Below are 21,503 nucleotides of genomic sequence, written 5' to 3' on the forward strand. Positions count from 1 at the left end.
TCTCCTGAATGAACATCTAAGCTGATTTATTACTATAATAGTGATACAATTTTGATGTCATTATAAAGCAGCATAGTTCGGGAAAGGAGAGATCAGGACAGGAAAGTATCTTCATTGACAGACTTGACTTTAAGAATGTGTGTATCATTATATGTGCAGTGCAAAAATAAAAATAAATGAGTTCAAAGGTGTCTATAGCCTTTAAAACCATCAGAAGAGAGATATATGAACCGTACATATATATATATATATATATATATAAAGAGAGGCATAAGTATAAGCTTCTAGGCCTAAAGCAAAACCTGCACTCACACCTGTGCTATTACTGTTTGTGCTATTTATAACATTTCGGCCCTGAGGCATTAGGACCCATGTGTGATTGCTACTTCTACATCAGTAGATATACACCAGACAATAGGAGATCCACATTATTAAGCATAGTTATTAACCAAATTATAACTAAAACTCATGGAGGGTTAACTAAACCCACTTCAAGTACATGATCATATTATACCTGTTTTCATTATTAGCTTTCTCTTTGGAGGTTTACTTTGAAGAGGACTGTGGCGTCTCCTGACATATCTGTTTGACTACACGCATGTGTTCTTCATTAAAAAAAAAAACATTCAGGAGAATCTTTTCTTATAGCTCTGCGTTGTATTGTTATTTTGTTATTCTTATTAGAAATGTATAAATAAAATGTCAAATGGGTGTTAGCTGTTTGTCCATATACTGCCAGCTTTGATTGGACAGTGCCAGATAATCTAGGGACACACCCTCAGCTGGTTACACCTAGTTGGCTAGTTAAAGGGGTTATCCACCATAAGGGGATTTTTGTATGTACCTGGCAGACAGTAATGGACATGCTTAGGAAGGATCTGCGCTTGTCTTGGGGCTAAATGGCTATGTTGTGAGATTACCATAATACTGTGGCTAGCTTTTTGTGAACTGGTATTTCCTTTTTGAGTTTTCTTCTTTGACTACAAATCCCATAATTCCATTTTCTTGTGATATGCAGATACAGATATGCTTGTAATTCTGTGATTAACTGATGTGCTGGAAAGTGATCCCTCCCTTACAGTGAAACCTTACAACTGTTAGCCCATGTCCTTTACAGGTTTTCCACTGCAGGAAATCCTATTGTGGATTTTCCGCTGAACCATTGAAGTAGGCGGTAGCAAAACTTGCAGTGGATTTCCCGCTACGAATTATGAACGTGTGAATGTACCCTTCTTCTGAATGTTCTCCTGTAATGACCTCTTGGTTATGTAGAAGAATCACTGATGTGTTCTGCTTAATGTATGAATGATGGAAACATAAGGAATCCCTGTGTAGCGCTATTAATGGATATCATTACATGCACATGGTCGCTGATGTCTAATATCAGAGGGTTAGGGTCTATTTATGTTGCCTACATTATTAGGGGAATAGTTAAAAAACTAAATCCCTATGCTTGTTATTGTTTATACCAGCATGTGTTATCTGCTTGACCCACCATGTTCTTACATAAAAATGTATTTTATCTACATACCTGGCACACCTCCACCCAGCAGGGACTGTCGTTTTAAAGTGTGAGCCAATATCTGTAAAGGTACAACCTAATACAATCGAAAGTTGTATCCCATTTCCTTATCATAATTTTCATTTCAGAAACCACGTTAACCAGATTTGGTAAGAAAAAAAAAAAAATTGTTAGCTGTGACGTATACTAGATAGCCTTGCTATGTTGTCATATGGGTCACCTGTATGCTATATTCCAATAAGCATCCTGTTCAGCATTGTTAAAGGGGTTTCTAAGATTAGAAAAATATAAAACTTGGCTCCATTCACTTCAATAAAATTGATCTGCAATACCACACACAACAGGACAGGTATGGTGCTGTTTTTTTTTAAACAACTGAACTTTGTTTTTCTAATCCTGGTGAACCCCTTTAATTGGAGTTGACCTCTAATACCAGATGTTACCCAGATGAGCTGTTTCTGAATTCTGTACAACCCCTTTAAAGGGGTACTCCACCCCTAGACATCTTATCCCCTATCCAAAGGATAGGGGATAAGATGTCTGATCGCGGGGGTCCCGTCGCTTGGGACCCCCGCAATATAGCATGCGGCACCCACCTGTTTCTGGTCCGGAAGCGCTGGAGGGTCTGGGTCCCGACCACGGGAACGGAAGTTCGTGATATCACGACTCCGCCCCCGTGTGACGTTACGCCCCGTCCCCTCAATGAAAGTCTATGGGAGGGGGCGTGGCGGTCACCACGCCCCCTCCCATAGACTTGCATTGAGGGAGCGGGGCGTGACATCACACGGGGACCAGAAACAGGTGGGTGCCGCATGCTATATTGCGGGGGTCCCCAGCGGTGGGACCCCAGCGATCAGGAATCTTATCCCCTATCCTTTGGATAGGGGATAAGATATCTAGGGGTGGAGTACCCCTTTAAGACATGAATTTAGATCCAGAGGAGGATTAAAATACAAAACCATCCACAATGTTTACTCAATTCTGAAATAGCTTCCTGTTGTAGTATGTAGTGAATAGTCTTGTATTCTATGTGTCACCATGTATTTATTTATGTCCCTTTACCTTATAATGCATTCTGCACTAAAAGTCTATCATTAATCTCCAGTTTGAGAAACTTCTCCTTAGAAACTTGTCACACATCTGAGGCTACCAGGAATGTTGCCAAATAGGCTTAGTAAAATAGTATTATTTTTCCCTTAAATCTCTAAAACCCCTAATCCTTCAAGCTGGTATATTGTAAAGATTGCTGCCAGTGCAAAAACCTTGCCGTATTTACTTGCAGCAAAGTGCCATCAAAAGTAATGTATTTCCCTTCAAATAGTTATTTAGGCACGGCACACAAAATAACGTTGACAGCTTGTTCAAAGTAAGTTACTGCCAAAAATATTTGTCCCCTTCCTTCTTTAAACTCGGTGCTACACTAGAGGTATAAGGGTGAAGATACAAAGGTGAATACAGATATAGAGACATTGGGCTGCATTTCCAAGGGGACAGGTTCTCTTTAATAAATTCCCCACCAATCTGCGGGCAGCATATTGTAGAGAAGGCTATGAAGAGGTACGTCCAGGCCATCGCCTCTTTATTACTGCCGGTCCACTTGAAGACAATGGCCCTCATTTACAAAGACTGGAGTGTCGGTTAGGTTTTTTATTTCAGTGTACTCGTCTTTTTTTCCCTTGTGATTTACTAATCTGTCGCATGTGTCGTTTTTTTTGTGTCGCACGATATTAAATTCTGTCGCACGGGAATAAAAAGTGTTGCACTGGAAAAATAAATATTAAACCAAATAAATAAAGTTACTCTGCACAAGGATGTAACTTTACATTCATGATTGTTAGTGCGTTAACAACCCAAAAATTTTTTTTTAAATATATATAAAAAAATATATATATATATAAAGTTAAAAAATCTATTACATAATTTAATCATAAAAGCGTTGAGGGGTTAAAAATTATTTTAAAGTATAAAACAAGTAATTTAATCATGAACCACAATGGTCAGCTGTCCCTTCCTCAAAAACACTCAATTTTTCCATTTTCAGTCGACCCCTGGGATGTCGGTTTTTCAGAGTTGAGAAATCACACGTTTTTCAGAGTGATTTCACAATTACTCCGAGTGATTTTTCCATTTTGTCGGGTTAACGCCTATTTTTGAGTAAACCACGCCCATTTTGTAGGTTAAATTAAACTCTCCGAGTGTTTTTGAAAATGTAGGTTGTGCGCCAAAATTTTGGGCGCAGATTTGGTCGCACGCGGGATGCGACCAAATTTTGGGCGCAATAACCGAGAAAAAACGTTGGTTCTCCTTTAGTAAATGAGGGCCAATATGTTGGAATTAAAGGGGTACTCCAATGGAAAACAAAACAAATAGCAGAAAGGATGGGACCCCTAAGAACTGCCAGACTCCCCCCCCCCTGCTATCCATGAGCTATTCCTTTTTCTGTGTCATGTTGTGTGATTTGCAGTGTTTTGTATACTTGATTTATTGAGATCAGTTTGAACAAAAAATATATTTTTTTAGATATTCTTTTATGAAAAATACCTGAAGTGCATATAGTTAGCACATTACTATTATTGTTACCTTGCAGCATAGTGAATGGCATTTTAATTAAACTAAATAACACTTCTAGACTTTCCACTTCCAGCTCAATAGCAAACAATGCCACAATATGTTTATCATTCTTTTCTTGCTACAGAACTAACATCCGTGTTATGAAGCCTTCCATTATTCTGCTGCATATATTGCCGAAAATAGTCGACAATTGTCTCATGAGGATGATATAAGTCTAGTTTATGTTTATTCCATTCCTTGTAAACAGGAGTCATGTGCTGTATTCCTGCCACTCCTGATACACGGATCTAATCCGCAGGAAGGAAACGTCACATTCATATTGCTGAAAATTAAAATCATGTTTCTTTCTGTACAGCGAGTATGCCGACAAGTGAGACAGAGTCAGTAAATACTGAAACTGCAGGGGAAGCGGAGAACACCGGGTGCTGCGGGAGTATGTGGTAAGTTTAGGGAGTCCCTGTTACATGAAGAGCCAATATATATGCACAGACTGGTTTGAAAAAAGCAGGCAAATCCCTTGTTAGGCTAGGTTCACACCACGTTTTCTTAATATGGGGACCGGAGGCTTGATGTGAATGTGAGGCTGGGGGATGTGAATGTGAGACTGAGGGGATGTGAATATGAGACTGAGGGGATGTGAATATGAGACTGAGGGGATGTGAATGTGAGACTGAGGGGATGTGAATATGAGACTGAGGGGATGTGAATATGAGACTGAGGGTATGTGAATATGAGGCTGCGGGGATGTGAATATGAGACAGAGGGGATGTGAATCTGAGACTGAGGGGATATGAATGTGAGGCTGAGGGGATGTGAATATGAGACTGAGGGGATGTGAATATGAGGCTGAAGGGATGTGAATATGAGACTGAGGGGATGTGAATGTGAGGCTGAGGGGATGTGAATATGAGACTGAGGGGATGTGAATGTGAGGCTGAGGGGATGTGAATCTGAGGCTGAGGGGATGTGAATATGAGACTGAGGGGATGTGAATATGAGACTGAGGGGATGTGAATATGAGGCTGAGGGGATATTAATGTGAGGCTGAGGGGATGTGAATATGAGGCTGAGGGGATGTGAATATGAGGCTGAGGGGATGTGAATATGAGGCTGAGGGGATGTGAATATGAGGCTGAGGGGATGTGAATATGAGGCTGAGGGGATGTGAATATGAGGCTGAGGGGATGTGAATATGAGACTGAGTGGATGTGAATGTGAGACTGAGGGGATGTGAATGTGAGACTGAGGGGGTGTGGATGTGAGGCTGAGGGGATGTGAATATGAGACTGAGGGTATGTGAATATGAGACTGAGGGTATGTGAATATGAGACTGAGGGGATGTGAATATGAGACTGAGGGGGATGTGAATATGAGACTGAGGGGATGTGAATATGAGACTGAGGGGGTGTGAATATGAGGCTGAGGGGTGTGAATATGAGACTGAGGGGTTTGAATATGAGACTGAGGGGATGTGAATATGAAGCTGAGGGGTGGGAATATGAGACTGAGGGGATGTGAATATGAAGCTGAGGGGTGTGAATATGAGACTGAGGGGTGTGAATATGAGGCTGAGGGGTGTAAATATGAGACTGAGGGGTTTGAATATGAGACTGAGGGGATGTGAATATGAGACTGAGGGGATGTGAATATGAAGCTGAGGGGTGTGAATATGAGACTGAGGGGTGTGAATATGAGACTGAGGGGTGTGAATCAGGCTCACACCCATTGAAATAAAGTTCCCACTCATCTGACAGTACAGGGAAAAGTGCAGATAATACTAGTCCTCTGTGGCACAGGCACCTGTGGATGGTACACAGTTATTTGTGGTCCTGTTCTTCATTTCAGTACCTCAGTACTTGTCTCAGGTCAAAGCTTCCATGATAACTCAAGTCTCTCATCACAAACATGGCTACTTGGGGGGGGGGGGGAGGGGGGCTATCTCTATACAATAGACTGATGGCTTTGTACTAATGAAGTGAAACCAACTCAGTACACTGCCATACAGGCTCTGTCCAAGTTGTTAGCTCACATGTCTAAGGCAGTGGACATTACCTCCTGACTGTTGCCACGGACAACCAGAGTTCTAAATCAGCTCAGAAATGGACAATTACTTGTCATCTTGTCAGTACGTTATTGTGATTTACTTTATTGTGTTTTTGATGCCTGTAGAAATCAGAGTCTACTATTTATTTAGTTGACAAATGATAAGCTGAGCTGTGATTGGTTGCTATTGGATAATCAAATGATTTTGATATAAACATATTTTTTTTTCTTAATTGCCTCTTTTTCTGCAAATATATTAAAACAAACAATTATACTGTCAATAATGCTTATTGCAGTCTTTAAAGTCCTTGTTAGGTTAACATGCAGACAAGGAGCATAATGCCATATCTGACAGTATCCCAGGGGTCTGTTCATATTCAAGTTTAATGTGTCTAAGTTCACATTGACCTAGTGCTAACAATCTCATTTCTTACTTTCATTGCAGTCAATCAATTTCCAAGTCTAAATTCAGGTATGTTTGTGCCAGACACAGATTATCATTATTATGTATTTATTTTTAAAGCACCCTTGTTTCCAGGGCACTGTACATATGATAAGGGGTTAAAATACATATTATAACCGGCTAATACAGAAGGAGAGAGGACTCTGCCCATGAGGGCTTACAACAGTGTTTCCCAACCAGGGTGCCTCCAGATGTTCCAAAACTATAACTCCCAGCATGCTCGGACAGCCGTGCCTCCAGATGCTCCAAAACTACAACTCCCAGCATGCCCGGACAGCCGTGCCTCCAGATGTTCCAAAACTACAACTCCCAGCATGCCTTGACAGCCGTGCCTCCAGATGTTCCAAAACTACAACTCCCAGCATGCCCGGACAGCCGTGCCTCCAGATGTTCCAAGACTACAACTCCAAGCATGCCCGGACAGCCGTGCCTCCAGATGTTCCAAAACTACAACTCCAAGCATGCCTGGACAGCTGTGCCTCCAGATGTTCCAAAACTACAACGGCTTAATTAATGATATATTTTTATAGTTCGGACATTTACGCACGCGGCGATACCACATATGTTTATTTTTAATTTTTTTTACACTGTTTTATTTTTTTTATGGGAAAAGGGGGGTGATTCAAACTTTTATTAGGGAAGGGGTTAAATGACCTTTATTAACACTTTTTTAAAAATTTTTTTTTGCAGTGTTATAGGTCCCATAGGGACCTATAACACTGCACACACTGATCTCCTATGCTGATCACTGGCGTGCATTAACACGCCTGTGATCAGCATTATCGGCGCTTGACTGCTCCTGCCTGGATCTCAGGCACGGAGCAGTCATTCGTCGATCGGACACCGGGGAGGCAGGTAAGAGCCCTCCCGGTGTCCGATCAGCTGTTCGGGACGCCGCGATTTCACCGCGGCGGTCCCGAACAGCCCGACTGAGCAGCCGGGTCACTTTCAGTTTCACTTTAGAAGCGGCGGTCAGCTTTGACCGCCGCTTCTAAAGGGTTAATACCGCACATCGCCGCGATCGGCGATGTGTGGTATTAGCCGCGGGTCCCGGCCGTTGATTAGCGCCGGGACCGACGCGATATGATGCGGGATCGCGGCGCGATCCCGCTTCATATCGCGGGAGCCGGCGCAGGACGTAAATATACGTCCTGCGTCGTTAAGGGGTTAAGGAACTGTCCAGTGCACCATATGTTTGCTATGGGGATTTTCTCCTGCTCTGGACAGCTCCTGACATGGACAGAGGTGTCAGCAGAGAGCACTGTGTTCTCAACAGAAAAGAAATCCCAAAAAAAACGAATTTCCTCTGTAGTATACAGATGCTAATAAGTGCTGGAAGGATTAAGATTTTTTAATAGAAGCCTCCCACTTTCTAAACATAGAGAAAACAGAACTCTTGATCTTCCCCCATCTTGCTCCAGTCCAGCAAACTACATTTTACATTCAATAGCTCCAATCTCTCTCCTTTTCCACAAGTCCGCTGCCCTGTGATAACCTATGTTTCTGCACTGTCTTTCAAAATGCACATCAAGGCCCCTACCATCTACTACTACTACCTCCACCTCTAAAACAATTCACAAATCAACTTATCTTTTCTCAGTTTTGAAAATGCTGGTACATGCCCTCATCATGTCCCACTTGGACTACTGCAGCATCCTCCTATGTGGCCTTCCTTCCATCATACACTCTTGCTCCCCTCCAATCCGTCCTCCACTCTGCTGCTGACTAATCCACCTCTCTTCTCACTCCTTCTTTGCCCTCTGCCAGTCCCATCACTGGCTACTCATTCCCAGCTAATTCAGGGGTACTCCGGTGGAACACTTTTTTTTTATATATCAACTGATGGCAGAAAGTTAAACAGATTTGTAAATTACGGAAAAAATTGGTGCAGCTCACAATTATACACTTACCGAGGTAACTGGGGTACACACCTATACCTTGGTATGTTAGAAAGGTAACAATAAAAATAGCAAATTTCCCCAACCTCAAGGTAGTTTTTTTTATAGAATACAATAAGACAGTGCTTCAATTATTCTATTGGTTTATTAAAAATAAATAATAATAACAAATTCCACTCTCACAGGGCCCTTGTGGGAGAGAAAAATTGATGAAAATACAATAAAATATAATCGATACTCCACTGAATTGCTATGGTAATTGCTGGTTGTAGTGCAGAGTAATGTTCATTGAAAAATAGCAAGGCTTTGTTGAATGAAACAGTCCTTGATAATGTAACAATATTGGTCGTAGCACTGCTATATTGTCTCCGGTTAGATCCTTCTACATCAATTGTATCAAATAATATTATAAACAGAATAAATTCTTTTACCAGTTCCTTTGATGCTCCATTCAGCGATGGTTCACTTAACTGCAGATGCACTTGCAGAGAGTAGGTGCTGGCGTGCACCAACGGCGGCTGGTCCTGACGGCGCAGGGCCCGGGTAATGCCGCCCGATGGAGTCGAGGAAGTGTATGCAGAGCCTCGTGGTTTCGGCGTCTGACGTCAGAGCTGATGCGGGCTGTAGGAGCTAGGACTGGTTGAGTGAAGACTTGGATGTAGGTAAATGTTGGAGATGGATCGCTCGTTCAGAGCTATAGGTGCTATCCAGATGATAACTGTCCAGAGTCATTCACCAGTAGTTATATAGCAATAAAAGTCCTTTTTGCAATAAGTGGCGTAAAATTTGAAAGCAACTAGATGCGTTTCAGGGTGCTAGTGTTATCTGACCCTTTCTTCAGTGTTATCTTCTGAAGAAAGGGTCGGATAACACTAGCACCCTGAAACGCATCTAGTTGCTTTCAAATTTTACGCCACTTATTGCAAAAAGGACTTTTATTGCTATATATCCACCAGTGAATAACTCTGGACAGTTATCATCTGGATAGCACCTATAGCTCTGAACGAGCGATTCATCTCCAACATTTACCTACATCCAAGTCTTCACTCAACCAGTCCTAGCTGCTACAGCCCGCATCAGCTCTGATGTCAGACGCCGAAACCACGAGGTTCTGCATACATCTCCTCGATTCCATCGGGCGGCATCACCCGGGCCCTGCGCCGTCAGGACCAGCCGCCGTTTGTGCACGCCAGCACCTACTCTCTGCAAGTGCATCTGCAGTTAAGTGAACCATCGCTGAATGGAGCATCAAAGGAACTGGTAAAAGAATTTATTCTGTTTATAATATTATTTGATACAATTGATGTAGAAGGATCTAACCGGAGACAATATAGCAGTGCTACGACCAATATTGTTACATTATCAAGGACTGTTTTATCCAACAAAGCCTTGCTATTTTTCAATGAACATTTCTCTGCACTACAACCAGCAATTACCATAGCAATTCAGTGGAGTATCGATTGTATTTTATTGTATTTTCATCAATTTTTCTCTCCCACAAGGGCCCTGTGAGAGTGGAATTTGTTATTATTATTTGTTATTATTTATTTTTAATAAACCAATAGAATAATTGAAGCACGGTCTTATTGTATTATATACAAACACCTACCTTGAGGTTGGGGAAATTTGCTATTTTTATTGTTACCTTTCTAACATACCAAGGTATAGGTGTGTACCCCAGTTACCTTGGTAACTGTATAATTGTGAGCTGCACCAAATTTTTTCCGTAATTTACAAATCTGTTTAACTTTCTGGCATCAATTGATATATAAAAAAAAAGTGTTCCACCGGAGTACCCCTGAATTAGCTGGGAATGAGTAGCCAGTGATGGGATTGGCAGAGGGCAAAGAAGGAGTGAGAAGAGAGGTGGATTAGTCAGCAGCAGAGTGGAGGACGGATTGGAGGGGAGCAAGAGTGTATGATGGAAGGAAGGCCACAGAGGAGGATGCTGCAGTAGTCCAAGTGGGACATGATGAGGGCATGTACCAGCATTTTCAAAACTGAGAAAAGATAAGTTGATTTGTGAATTGTTTTAGAGGTGGAGGTAGTAGTAGTAGTAGATGGTAGGGGCCTTGATGTGCATTTTGAAAGACAGTGCAGAAACATAGGTTATCACAGGGTAGCGGACTTGTGGAAAAGGAGAGAGATTGGAGCTATTGAATGTAAAATGTTGTTTGCTGGACTGGAGCAAGATGGGGGAAGATCAAGAGTTCTGTTTTATCTATGTTTGGAACGTTGGAGAAGAAGAAGGATGTAGCTGTAGTTAACACTTAAAATGGATGTTTTTCTTTCTTTGTGGTATAATTGTAGAGTTTTTGTCACCTTTCTTATCAGGGACTTCAATATCAGGACATATGGACATCATAGAAGTCAGTCCCCTGTTTTGGACATCTGTCTATGAGACAGTTGCAAACACTGTTATTTATTTGAATGTCCACTAGGCAGTAATACATTTCTATGGTACCTGGAGTGGGATCCTGAGTGATCCTAGGGGTGTCTTGTGATGGTATAGCAATACACCAAAAGTGGACCTAAACATTCACACATTACATTTTGTAACATTTTCTAGGTTGACAGCAGTGTGACAGATCAATCTAATTCAGTTTTTACCCATGTTTTTTGGCCATGAAGACACCTTTCTGAGATTTGCTTACTTCCTGGATTAAATGGGTACTCCGGTGGAAATTTTTTTTTTTTTTAATCAACTGGTGCTAGAAAGTTAAACAGATTTGTAAATGACTTCTATTAAAAAAATCTTTACCCTTCCAGTACTTTTTAGCAGCTGTATGCTACAGAGGAAATTCTTTTCTTTATGAATAATTTTTTTTGTCTCGTCCACAATGCTCTCCGCTGACACCTGATGCCCGTATCCGGAACTGTCAAGAGAAGGAGATAATCCCCATAGCAAACCTATGCTGCTCTGGACAGTTCCTGATATGGGCATCAGGTATCAGCGGAGAGCACTGTGAACAAGACAAAAAAATTAATTTAAAAAGAAAAGAATTTCTTTTGTAGCATACAGCAGCTAAAAAGTACTGGAAGGGTAAAGATTTTTTAATAGAAGTAATTTACAAATCTGTGCATAAGAAGAAGAATGAAAGGTCGGCAATCCCCGGATTTCCAGTTCAGCAGGTTTTATTTCACAATACTCACAGCCAAAAGTACAGTTCTAGGGGAGACGACGGATGGTAACAAAGGGGGGTATCACAGAGAGGCGACACCAGTATTTCGCACTTAGTAGTGCTTCAACGGGCCTGCATATAGGCCTGTTGAAGCACTACTAAGTGTGAAACACTGGTGTCGCCTCTCTGTGGTACCCCCCTTTGTTACCATCCGTCGTCTCCCCTAGAACTGTACTTTTGGCTGTGAGTATTGTGCAATAAACCCTGCTGAATTGGAAATCCGATGGGTGCTGACCTTTCATTCTTCTTCTTATGCACTTATGTCATATCCTATATGAGTCTCAGCACCACTGAATCCTCTCCCCACAACAGCGACTTAGTGTCCATCAGCTTCCAGGTACAGAAGTTAGCAGTGCCAAACATCTTCCACATAATTTACAAATTTGTTTATCTTTCTGGCACCAATTGATTTAAAAAAAAGTTTTCCACCGGATTACCCCTTTAAGCAGTCTAAGTGGGTATGTCTCAGCCTGTTTGCCCATATTAAAGAAGGCTTTACTGCATCAGACATGGGCATACAGAGACAGACAGTCTGCATGTATGATCCCTACAGGCTCTCTTTTACTTTTGGGGGATGTTCACACATAAGCTATGGATTTTATGCTGTGTTCAGTTTTTTATCCATATTGATTTTCGCTTCATAAAATATGCAGCATAAAATCCGTAGCATAAAACCTGCAACATATATGCTACGTGTGAATGTATGCTTACACAGCATAAAATCTGTAATCCATTCACATATACAATCTAATAACCTGCATTAGTACCGTAAGTAAAGTTGGTCATGCACTAGTTAAGTATTGCCGCACCCTGGGACACTCATCTCTTAAGATGTAATGAAGTTTTCATGGCTATGCTATGTTGACATGTTGGGTACGTGTTGTTTTTTTTTTCCTTTAATACATGGACCTAAGAATATCAATGTATATTGTATTGGCAAATATAACTTACTTTTTAAAATTTTGTTTCTGTACAATTTACTGCACCATACAAATATATTCTCATCTTCAGGCATTAAGGCAGTGTTTTCCAACTGGAGTGCCCATAGCTGTTGCAAAACTACAACTCCCAGCATGCCCAGACAGCCGTTGGCTGTCTGAGCATGCTGGGAGTTGTAGTTTTGCAGCAGCTGAAGGCACCCTGGTTAGGGAAACACTGCATTAAGGCACTTTTGTCATTAAAGCGTCACTGCATCCAGATATGGAATGAAGTGTTAAAGGGGTACTCCCGTGGAAAACTTTTTTTTAAATCAACTGGTGCCAGAAAGTTAAAGGGTACCTCTCATCAAATAAACTTTTGATATATTTTAGATTAATGAATGTTGAATAACTTTCCAATAGCATGTTAATGAAAAATATGCTTCTTTCTATTGTATTTTTCCCGATCAGTCCTGTCAGCAAGCATTTCTGACTCATGCTGGAGTCCTAAACACTCAGAGCTGCCAGCCTGCTTTGTTCACAGCCAAACAGGCTGTGAACAAAGCAGGCTGGCAGCTCTGAGTGTTTTCCTTTGTGAACAAAGCAGACTGGCAGCTTGTAGTGTTTAGGACTCCGGCATGAGTCTGAAATGCTTGCTGCCAGGACTGGTAGGGAGACCCCTAGTGGTCATTTCTTCAAAGTGGAAAATTAAATAGAAAGAAGCATATTTTTTAATAACATGCAATTGTGAAGTTATTCTGCATACATTAATGTATAATATATCAAAAGTTTTTTTGATGAGAGGTACCCTTTAAACAGATTTGTAAATCACGTCCATTAAAAAATCTTAATCCTTCCAGTACTTTTTAGGGGCGGTATTCTAAAGAGAAATCCAAAAAAGAAATGCATTTCCTCTGATGTCATGACCACAGTGCTCTCTGCTGGCCTCTGCTGTCCATTTTAGCAACTGTCCAGAGCAGGAGAAAATCTCCATAGCAAACATATGCTGCTCTGGACAGTTCCTAAAATGGACAGCAGAGGTCAGCAGAGAGCACTGTGGTCATGACATCAGAGGAAATGCATTTCTTTTTTGGATTTCTCTTTAGTATACAGACCCTAAAAAGTACTGGAAGGATTAAGATTGTTTAATAGAAGTGATTTACAAATCTGTTTAACTTTCTGGCACCAGTTGATTTAAAAAAAAAAAGTTTTCCACGGGAGTACCCCTTTAAGCATATGCATAATTATCTCTATCCACTCCTAAGTTAGTTACATACGATCGACCACGTACTTACACAGCCACCTTTCCATTTTTTCCCTGCCTGGATACAGCGGATACATCAGGCTGGACAGGCGTAGGAGAGACACATATTGACATATGCCTGTGCATGTGTCACAAATACCTATGGTTTTCTTTAACATACATTTTTTTTTCATTTACATTGTTATTGTATTTTATTGTTATTGTTGCTATATTATGATGGTCTCCTGTTCCTCTTTCCCATAGTCGACGTTGGCGTCGATGGAACCGGTTTAATCGGAGAAGGTGCAGAGCTGCAGTGAAATCTGTTTCATTTTACTGGCTGGTTATCATCTTGGTCTTTCTCAACACCTTGACTATCTCATCTGAGCACTACAACCAGCCTGAATGGTTGACTCAAATACAAGGTACAAGAATTTATATCTTTGGTTTGTAATATTCTTTTAGATTAAATTAATATTTATAACATTTGTTTTATATGGATTTTGCTGTTCTGCATTTTGTGAAGAATGTGGCAGATTTTTAACAATGGCTCATGCTGTTTGATAATCTGCTGCATCTTTAGGCTGGTTTAACACATTAAAAAGAAATATGGATGGACTTCCGGTTCCGGCGCGAGCATGTAAGAAGCGCAGGGCAGGAGCTCCCGCACCCTGGACCTCGTACTGCGCCGTACTGACAGCCAAGAGGGGTCCTTCCCCACTTGCCAGTCCTCAGGGGTTCCGGAGCCCTCGGGGATCGTGGGGAGCATGCAGTTTCTCCGCTGCCAGCAGCAGGAGTCGCGTAGCTCCGGCGGCCGCATGAGGCCTCACAGCAGGGGACATCATCTTCTTCTGCACTGCGGGACACAGCGGAGGCTGCAGTGAACCTCCCGCCTGCCGCCAGCGCTTGTGAAGGTATGCAGCGGGATCAGACACCAGGGGCTGCGACAGGTTACTCTTCATTAGGCAGCCCCAGGAGAGATAAGTGGCTGTTCTGTTTGACAGAATACGCTCCTGCCACGCTACATAGAAGAACGGGCAGCTTCTCTGTGCAGCACAGTCATTGGACACCCCTGCAGCCGCCTCCATCATTGTACCAGGTCAGCACTGTGCAGGCTACAGTATTACTCAGAAGCTGCTGAGGGCATCCAGGGACTCTTTCTACTCTCTTTTATAGTTTCAGACGGTGCCTCCTTTACTGACCAGGTACCAACCACTCATGGACCACTATCTCAAAAAAGGGTCCCAACGTGTTGGTCCTCCAGCTGTGGCACCTCCCACTGTACCTGCACTCCAAACTGTCCCAGCTAATTACTCCTACTGTACAGACGACCCTGGAAAACACCAAGCGCTTCACGTTAACACAATTGCAAACGGACTTGGGGTTTGTTATGTCAGTGAAAAGGTGGAGGATCTGGTAAACAGATCCCGCCACAACAATTTACGAATAGTGGGGATTAGTGAATCTCTCCCTCCTTCAGACCTGCAAGACTTTTGCGAAAGTGATTTACCCAAGGCTCTTGGCCTGACGCATAAATTAAGAGTGGAGAGAGCACATTGAGTAGGAAGGCTTCAATCAGGTCCCTCCCAGGCTTGACACGGTGAGGATTTGCGCCCCCGGCAAATCATATTCAAATTGCTGGACTATAGTGATAAAGTGGAGCTCCTGAGGGCTTATAGGCAGCGCTCCACTTTTAAGAAATGATTGCTTTTTGAGGACTTTTCAGCGGAGGTTGCCAAATGCCGGAGGGCCTATAGTAAAATTTGCTTAGAACTGTTCAAAGCCAAACTGCGCTTTCAACTCCAATACCCAGCCACTTTGAAAGTGGCTACTTTTCTTCTTACCAGACCCCGGCTGCAGCGGAGGCATGAGGGAACCTGTCCACGCTCTTGAGGGAACCTGCACGCACCACCCGCTCTCCATCACGTTACTCTCATTCTCCCAGAGACCGGGATGGCCCTCCTCCTCATTTCTCCAGATGCAGGACCAGCCACACAAGGTCTCCGGTTGACTCAAGGAAACGGCGCAACTTGGCGGGGAGACGCGGCAGGAGTACGAGCGTTTGTTCATCGTCTCCAGACTGAGTATTCTCTGTCTCTCCTAATTTTCTTAATGTGGGGATATGTCTCTCTTGCATAGTTTCCATTCCTGTTCATTCAAGAGGCACCTCTTTAAATGTCCCAGGGGATCGTTTTACACTGTGCCTTAGGGGTTTATTGTCATTTGCCATCTATTAGTCATTGTAAAACAAGTGTTTTGTTACACCTCCCCTTGGCAGCTCCTTCTAAGGACTGCCCGATTATGTAGTCCTCTTGCTGTTACAGGGTGGTGGTTCGATAATCTCCTCCGGTCATTAGTTTTCCCCTGTTCCACTGAAGGATCCCCTTCCTATAGGTACCTGTCTAGTTATAGTTGCTATAGGATTCCCCTGGAGGCTCCTCTTTCCGTATGTATTCTTCCCCTCTCGTTTAAGCCCAGTTGGCTGGTTTATGTTGGGGGTCTGGGGTGGGAGTTCTAGCCGCCCACATGTCTGAAAGAAGTGGAGTCCTTACCCAATTTATGGCCGCCCTTATTCTATTCTGGGGATGGGTCTGCCCGTGGATTTTTCAGTTTTTGTTCTTTCCCTCTTCCGGGTTGTCTTTGTTTGTTTCTGAAGTGGTCAATGCGGTTCATGGTCTCACATTGACCACTTTCTAATCAGTCCCCTTGTGTGCTCTCGCCTGGGAGAGTGGACATACGGGACCTGGTCATATCAGATCATGCTCCAGTTGTCTTGGAGCTGCTGCCATCATGTGGTGGTTTTCGTCTTACTTAATGAAAGATGAATCCTTTCTGAGTCTTCTCAGGGGATGGTGGCTGTAATTCCAAACGGACAACGCACCTCACATTGACAATCCCTCTCTGTATTGGGAGACTGCTAAGGCGGTACTTAGGGGTAAAATTATGTCTTATAGTACCTCAGTCAAAAGGAAAACTCTGGAGGGTCATGCGATGGCCAGCGCAGCCTTAGCGGAAGCTTACTCCCTCTTTTTAGAGTCCCCCACCACTGACCATAAAATCAAGTGGCAGGCAGCAAAATCCTTGTATGAACTCTGGTTAGATAGTTAATGGCGTCTTGGGCTCCTACTATGCTGCTCTCTATTTCTCTACCCCCATAGGGAAGACTCCTGACAAGCTCTATTCCCTCAACTATACACCACTCTTTCAGCGTATTTTGACGGAGTTGAAGCGCTGGGAGCCCTTACCTTTATCTTTCCTGGGTAGATGCCATCTCGTTAAAATGATCAGTTTACCCCCCTTTTTGTACTCATTGTAAACGCTCCAACTCCTACTTCGCAATGACGACATTAGACGCCTCAATGCAGCCTTCCAACGCTTCCTATGGCAGGGCAAGCGTCCGCGTATAGCTCTACAGAAGCTCATGCTTAGCAAGGTTGAGGGCGGAGTTAATTTCCCGAACATCAGGGGCTATAATTTGGCTTGTTTGTTTCGCCACGTGCTTGATTGGCTGTACTCCTCTGATTACTTCTCCAATCTATTGGTGGAAACAGTGCTGGCCGCCCCTTGGTCTCTTCCGGCACTGATTCACACTTCATATGCTAAACTTCCGGTGGGGATCAAGGGCTCAGTGCTACTGAGAGACAACAAAGTGACCTGGAAGGAAGTGTGAAAAGTTTTTGGCCTTACGTTTCTGGTATTCAAAAGAATGCCCTTGATTGACCATCCAGAATTCCCGCAGGGTAAATCTTCTCTGTGGTTGCAACTGTGGCTTTCTAGAGGGGTTATGACCGTGGGGCGACTGATTCATAGTGATGACCGTAGATGGCTCACTCCGGGAGAAATGCTCGGCATGTTTGACCTCCCCCTATCCCACACTCTCTATGCCAATTGCAGAATCTGTCGAAAGAAGCCCCGAATCACATTTTAGATGACATTATAGGAAATGAACCACAGAGAAGGTCAATCTCTGATTTGTACGTGGTCTTCTGTAACCGTTTCCTAAAACCTGATCCTAAATATGTATTCGGGACATGGGAAAGATGGACAGGGGGCACAGACATTACTGACGTAGCGTGTTGAGCAGGTGGGAAGCTATACGGAAAAATGTTATCAATGATAGGTGGAGGGAGAGATATTTCAAGGTTGCCAATGCTGCCCAATATGGCTTCAAAATCTTGCCCTCGCTAAACTTCTCGGATAGGATCACTCATTGCCCTAAATGTAATACCCCACTTACAAACATGTATCACAGGATCTGGGGGTGCTCACACTCAGCCATATACTGGTGTCTTATGCAATCATACATATGGGATCATTGTAAGGTGTGAGTCCCTTTTACACTGTAATTGCTCCTATTTCACCAATGGCGCTCACCAGACGGAGGAGGGGAAGAGGAGGAGAGGTTTCCTCGGTTTGTCCACATAATCCTTTTAGTTGCCATGCATGATCTATTTGCTAAAGGGTTAGATACTACCACTCTGGATTTGCCTATGCTGATTACCCAATTGAAATAGTTTCAAAAAGTAGATCGCTTGGGTGCGACCATTTAGAAGTGGAATGTGGAATCTCTGAGAGGTTCTCTAGGGGCGCTAAGACTACCGGATACATAATACTAAATACAGACTGACCATTTCTTTTGAGCACTGTGGCTTTTAGTTCAGATCCTCTGGGAGTCAAGGGAGCACCCACAGGTATTGAGTAAGGCTCTTGCAGTGAGGAGTTGCACTTTCTGCTTGTTCACATGGTATGGGGTAAAGGGAGGTGGGTGATAAATCTGTCTCCTCATCGACAATACCTATCTTATTTTTTACTTGAAGATGTCAGCATAGTGACCGATGTCACTTTATTCTAGGATGCCTTAGTGCACTTTCATGGACATGTTCTTTTCTACTTTCCATTTGGGGGAGGAGAGGGGGAGTTATTATAGGGATAATGGGACCTGTCATGGGTGAAGAAGCTTTATGCGCTCTTTACATTCTCTGTGATGCTGTGTTCTCTACCTATGCTCTTATGCATCTGCTTCCACTGTATAATTTTGTTTTATATTTACTGTTTATTGAAAATTGTATAATAAAAATATAAAAAAAAATAAATAAAATATGGATGGGGAGGTTCACTATTATATGGCCACTTATAGGCTGAGCTTAGCCAATACTGACACCTATACCCTAAGGTGTTTAAAATGAAATATCAGAAATAAAGAAATTAATTGTCTTGGCGCTCAAAGTCAAAATGGATACAAAGAATATTAAATAGATGTCGATTTATTAATAAAAAAAAAAAGTATATCCCGTGAGACACAGGGCCCTTGTGTCCCCCTCGGGTACACCAAATAATACAATTATTTTAACTAATAATAGATGACCTCTAACAGGAATATATAAGACCTATATCAATTATGGAATAAAAAAGATAAATACAATAGATAAATAAATAAAATAAAACAATACATAAAAATAATAATAAAGTGCCACCTGCATAAAAATAAATAAAATAAGACTCAAATATTAGGAGAACAGATGAAAAGTATTTTGCAATTACCGTATATACTCGAGTATAGGCCGAGTTTTTCAGCACGATTTTTCGTGCTGAAAACACCCCCCTCGGCTTATACTCGAGTGAACTCCCCCACCCGCAGTGGTCTTCAACCTGCGGACCTCCAGAGGTTTCAAAACTACAACTCCCAGCAAGCCCGGGCAGCCATCGGCTGTCCGGGCTTGCTGGGAGTTGTAGTTTTGAAACCTCCGGAGGTCCGCAGGTTGAAGACCACTGCGGCCTTCAACATCATCCAGCCCCCTCTCACCCCCTTTAGTTCTGAGTACTCACCTCCGCTCGGCGCTGGTCCGGTCCTGCAGGACTGTCCGGTGAGGAGGTGGTCCGGTGGGATAGTGTTCCGGGCTGCTATCTTCACCGGGGAGGCCTCTTCTAAGCGCTTCGGGCCCGGCCTCAGAATAGTCACGTTGCCGTGACAACGACGCAGAGGTGCGTTCATTGCCAACGTAATTCTGCGTCATTGTCAAGGCAACGCCTCTATTCCGGTCCGGAAGCGCGGAGAAGAGGCGCCCCCGGTGAAGATAGCAGCCCGGACCACCTCCTCACCGGACCACCTCCTCACCGGACAGCCCTGCAGGACCGGACCAGCGCCGAGCGGAAGTGAGTACTCAGAACTAAAGGGGGTGAGAGGGGGCTGGATGATGTTGAAGGCCGCAGTGGTCTTCAACCTGCGGACCTCCGGAGGTTTCAAAACTACAACTCCCAGCAAGCCCGGACAGCCGATGGCTGCCCGGGCTTGCTGGGAGTTGTAGTTTTGAAACCTCTGGAGGTCCGCAGGTTGAAGACCACTGAGGGCGAATGATGAGAAGAGGATGATGAAGGGGGGGGTGTGGGGATGATGAAGGGGGGTGGGGATGATGAAGGGGGGGTGTGGGATGATAAGGGGATGATGAAGGGGGGATGTGTGGGATGATGACAAGGGGATGATGAAGGGGGGATGTGTGGGATGATAAGGGGATGATGAAGGGGGGATGTGCGGGATGATAAGGGGATGATGAAGGGGGGATGTGTGGGATGATGACAAGGGGATGATGAAGGGGGGATGTGTGGGATGATAAGGGGATGATGAAGGGGGGATGTGTGGGATGATAAGAGGATGATGAAGGGGGGATGTGTGGGATGATGACAAGGGGATGATGATGAGGATGTTAATGACGGGTCTGGATGATGACAGGGGGGGATGAGGTATTTCCCACCCTAGGCTTATACTCGAGTCAATAACTTTTCCTGGGATTTTGGGTTGAAATTAGGGGTCTCGGCTTATACTCGGGTCGGCTTATACTCGAGTATATACGGTAAGTTATTTATTTCTAGTTTGACACTTTACAAAATGTGATGTAAAGTGTTCGGCAGAGAGAATAAATGAATCCTGCAGTTGAATCACACACAGCGGTTTTTATGAGGTTCCTATTACGTTTCTTTGTTCCAGATATTGCAAATAAAGTCCTTCTGGCTTGTTTCACCTGTGAGATGTTAGTGAAGATGTACAGCCTGGGCCTCCAAGCTTACTTTGTCTCTCTGTTCAATCGATTTGACTGCTTTGTGGTGTGTGGAGGCATCACTGAAACCATCCTGGTGGAGCTGGAGATAATGTCACCTCTGGGGATATCTGTGTTTCGATGTGTCAGACTCTTACGAATCTTTAAAGTAACCAGGTAACCTGGCGAATGTAGTCATCTAATGTCTTCTCCTGTATCGTCTGCCAATCATTTGCTAATTTGTTCCTTATTTCGTTTCCAGGCACTGGGCTTCCCTCAGCAATCTTGTAGCATCACTCTTAAACTCTATGAAATCTATTGCTTCCTTATTGCTCCTTCTTTTTCTTTTCATCATCATTTTCTCACTACTTGGAATGCAACTATTTGGGGGCAAGTTTAACTTTGATGAAACGCAGACAAAAAGAAGCACTTTTGATAACTTCCCCCAGTCTCTTCTAACAGTATTTCAGGTATGTACCTTTCTGGATGAACAGAGAGAGAGCATAGGTCAGCTCATCCGGGGTAGACCAACCGCGGCACGGACACGTGCGGACCTCACCAAGGCAAAATGGAGAAAAGAATAGAAGTCCACTGCGGTATATTCAAAGCAGTTTTTGCGGTTTATTGTGATAT

At 43.3% G+C, this 21,503-nt stretch overlaps 1 protein-coding gene across 17 annotated transcripts in view; it reads left to right on the forward strand.

The window, feature by feature from the left end:
- Positions 1–21,503, forward strand: part of CACNA1D (calcium voltage-gated channel subunit alpha1 D) — a 453,220-nt gene that overhangs the window by 308,618 nt on the left and 123,099 nt on the right. For all 17 annotated transcript variants that reach the window (XM_056524370.1, XM_056524364.1, XM_056524368.1 and 14 more), the window contains exons 10-14: positions 4,449–4,533; positions 6,582–6,608; positions 14,104–14,264; positions 20,822–21,047; positions 21,133–21,340. In XM_056524370.1, the coding sequence (XP_056380345.1) occupies positions 4,449–4,533; positions 6,582–6,608; positions 14,104–14,264; positions 20,822–21,047; positions 21,133–21,340 (707 nt within the window). The remainder of the gene's footprint in view (positions 1–4,448; positions 4,534–6,581; positions 6,609–14,103; positions 14,265–20,821; positions 21,048–21,132; positions 21,341–21,503) is intronic.

This window comes from Hyla sarda, chromosome 6 (assembly GCF_029499605.1).
Source record: "Hyla sarda isolate aHylSar1 chromosome 6, aHylSar1.hap1, whole genome shotgun sequence".
NCBI lineage: Eukaryota > Metazoa > Chordata > Amphibia > Anura > Hylidae > Hyla > Hyla sarda.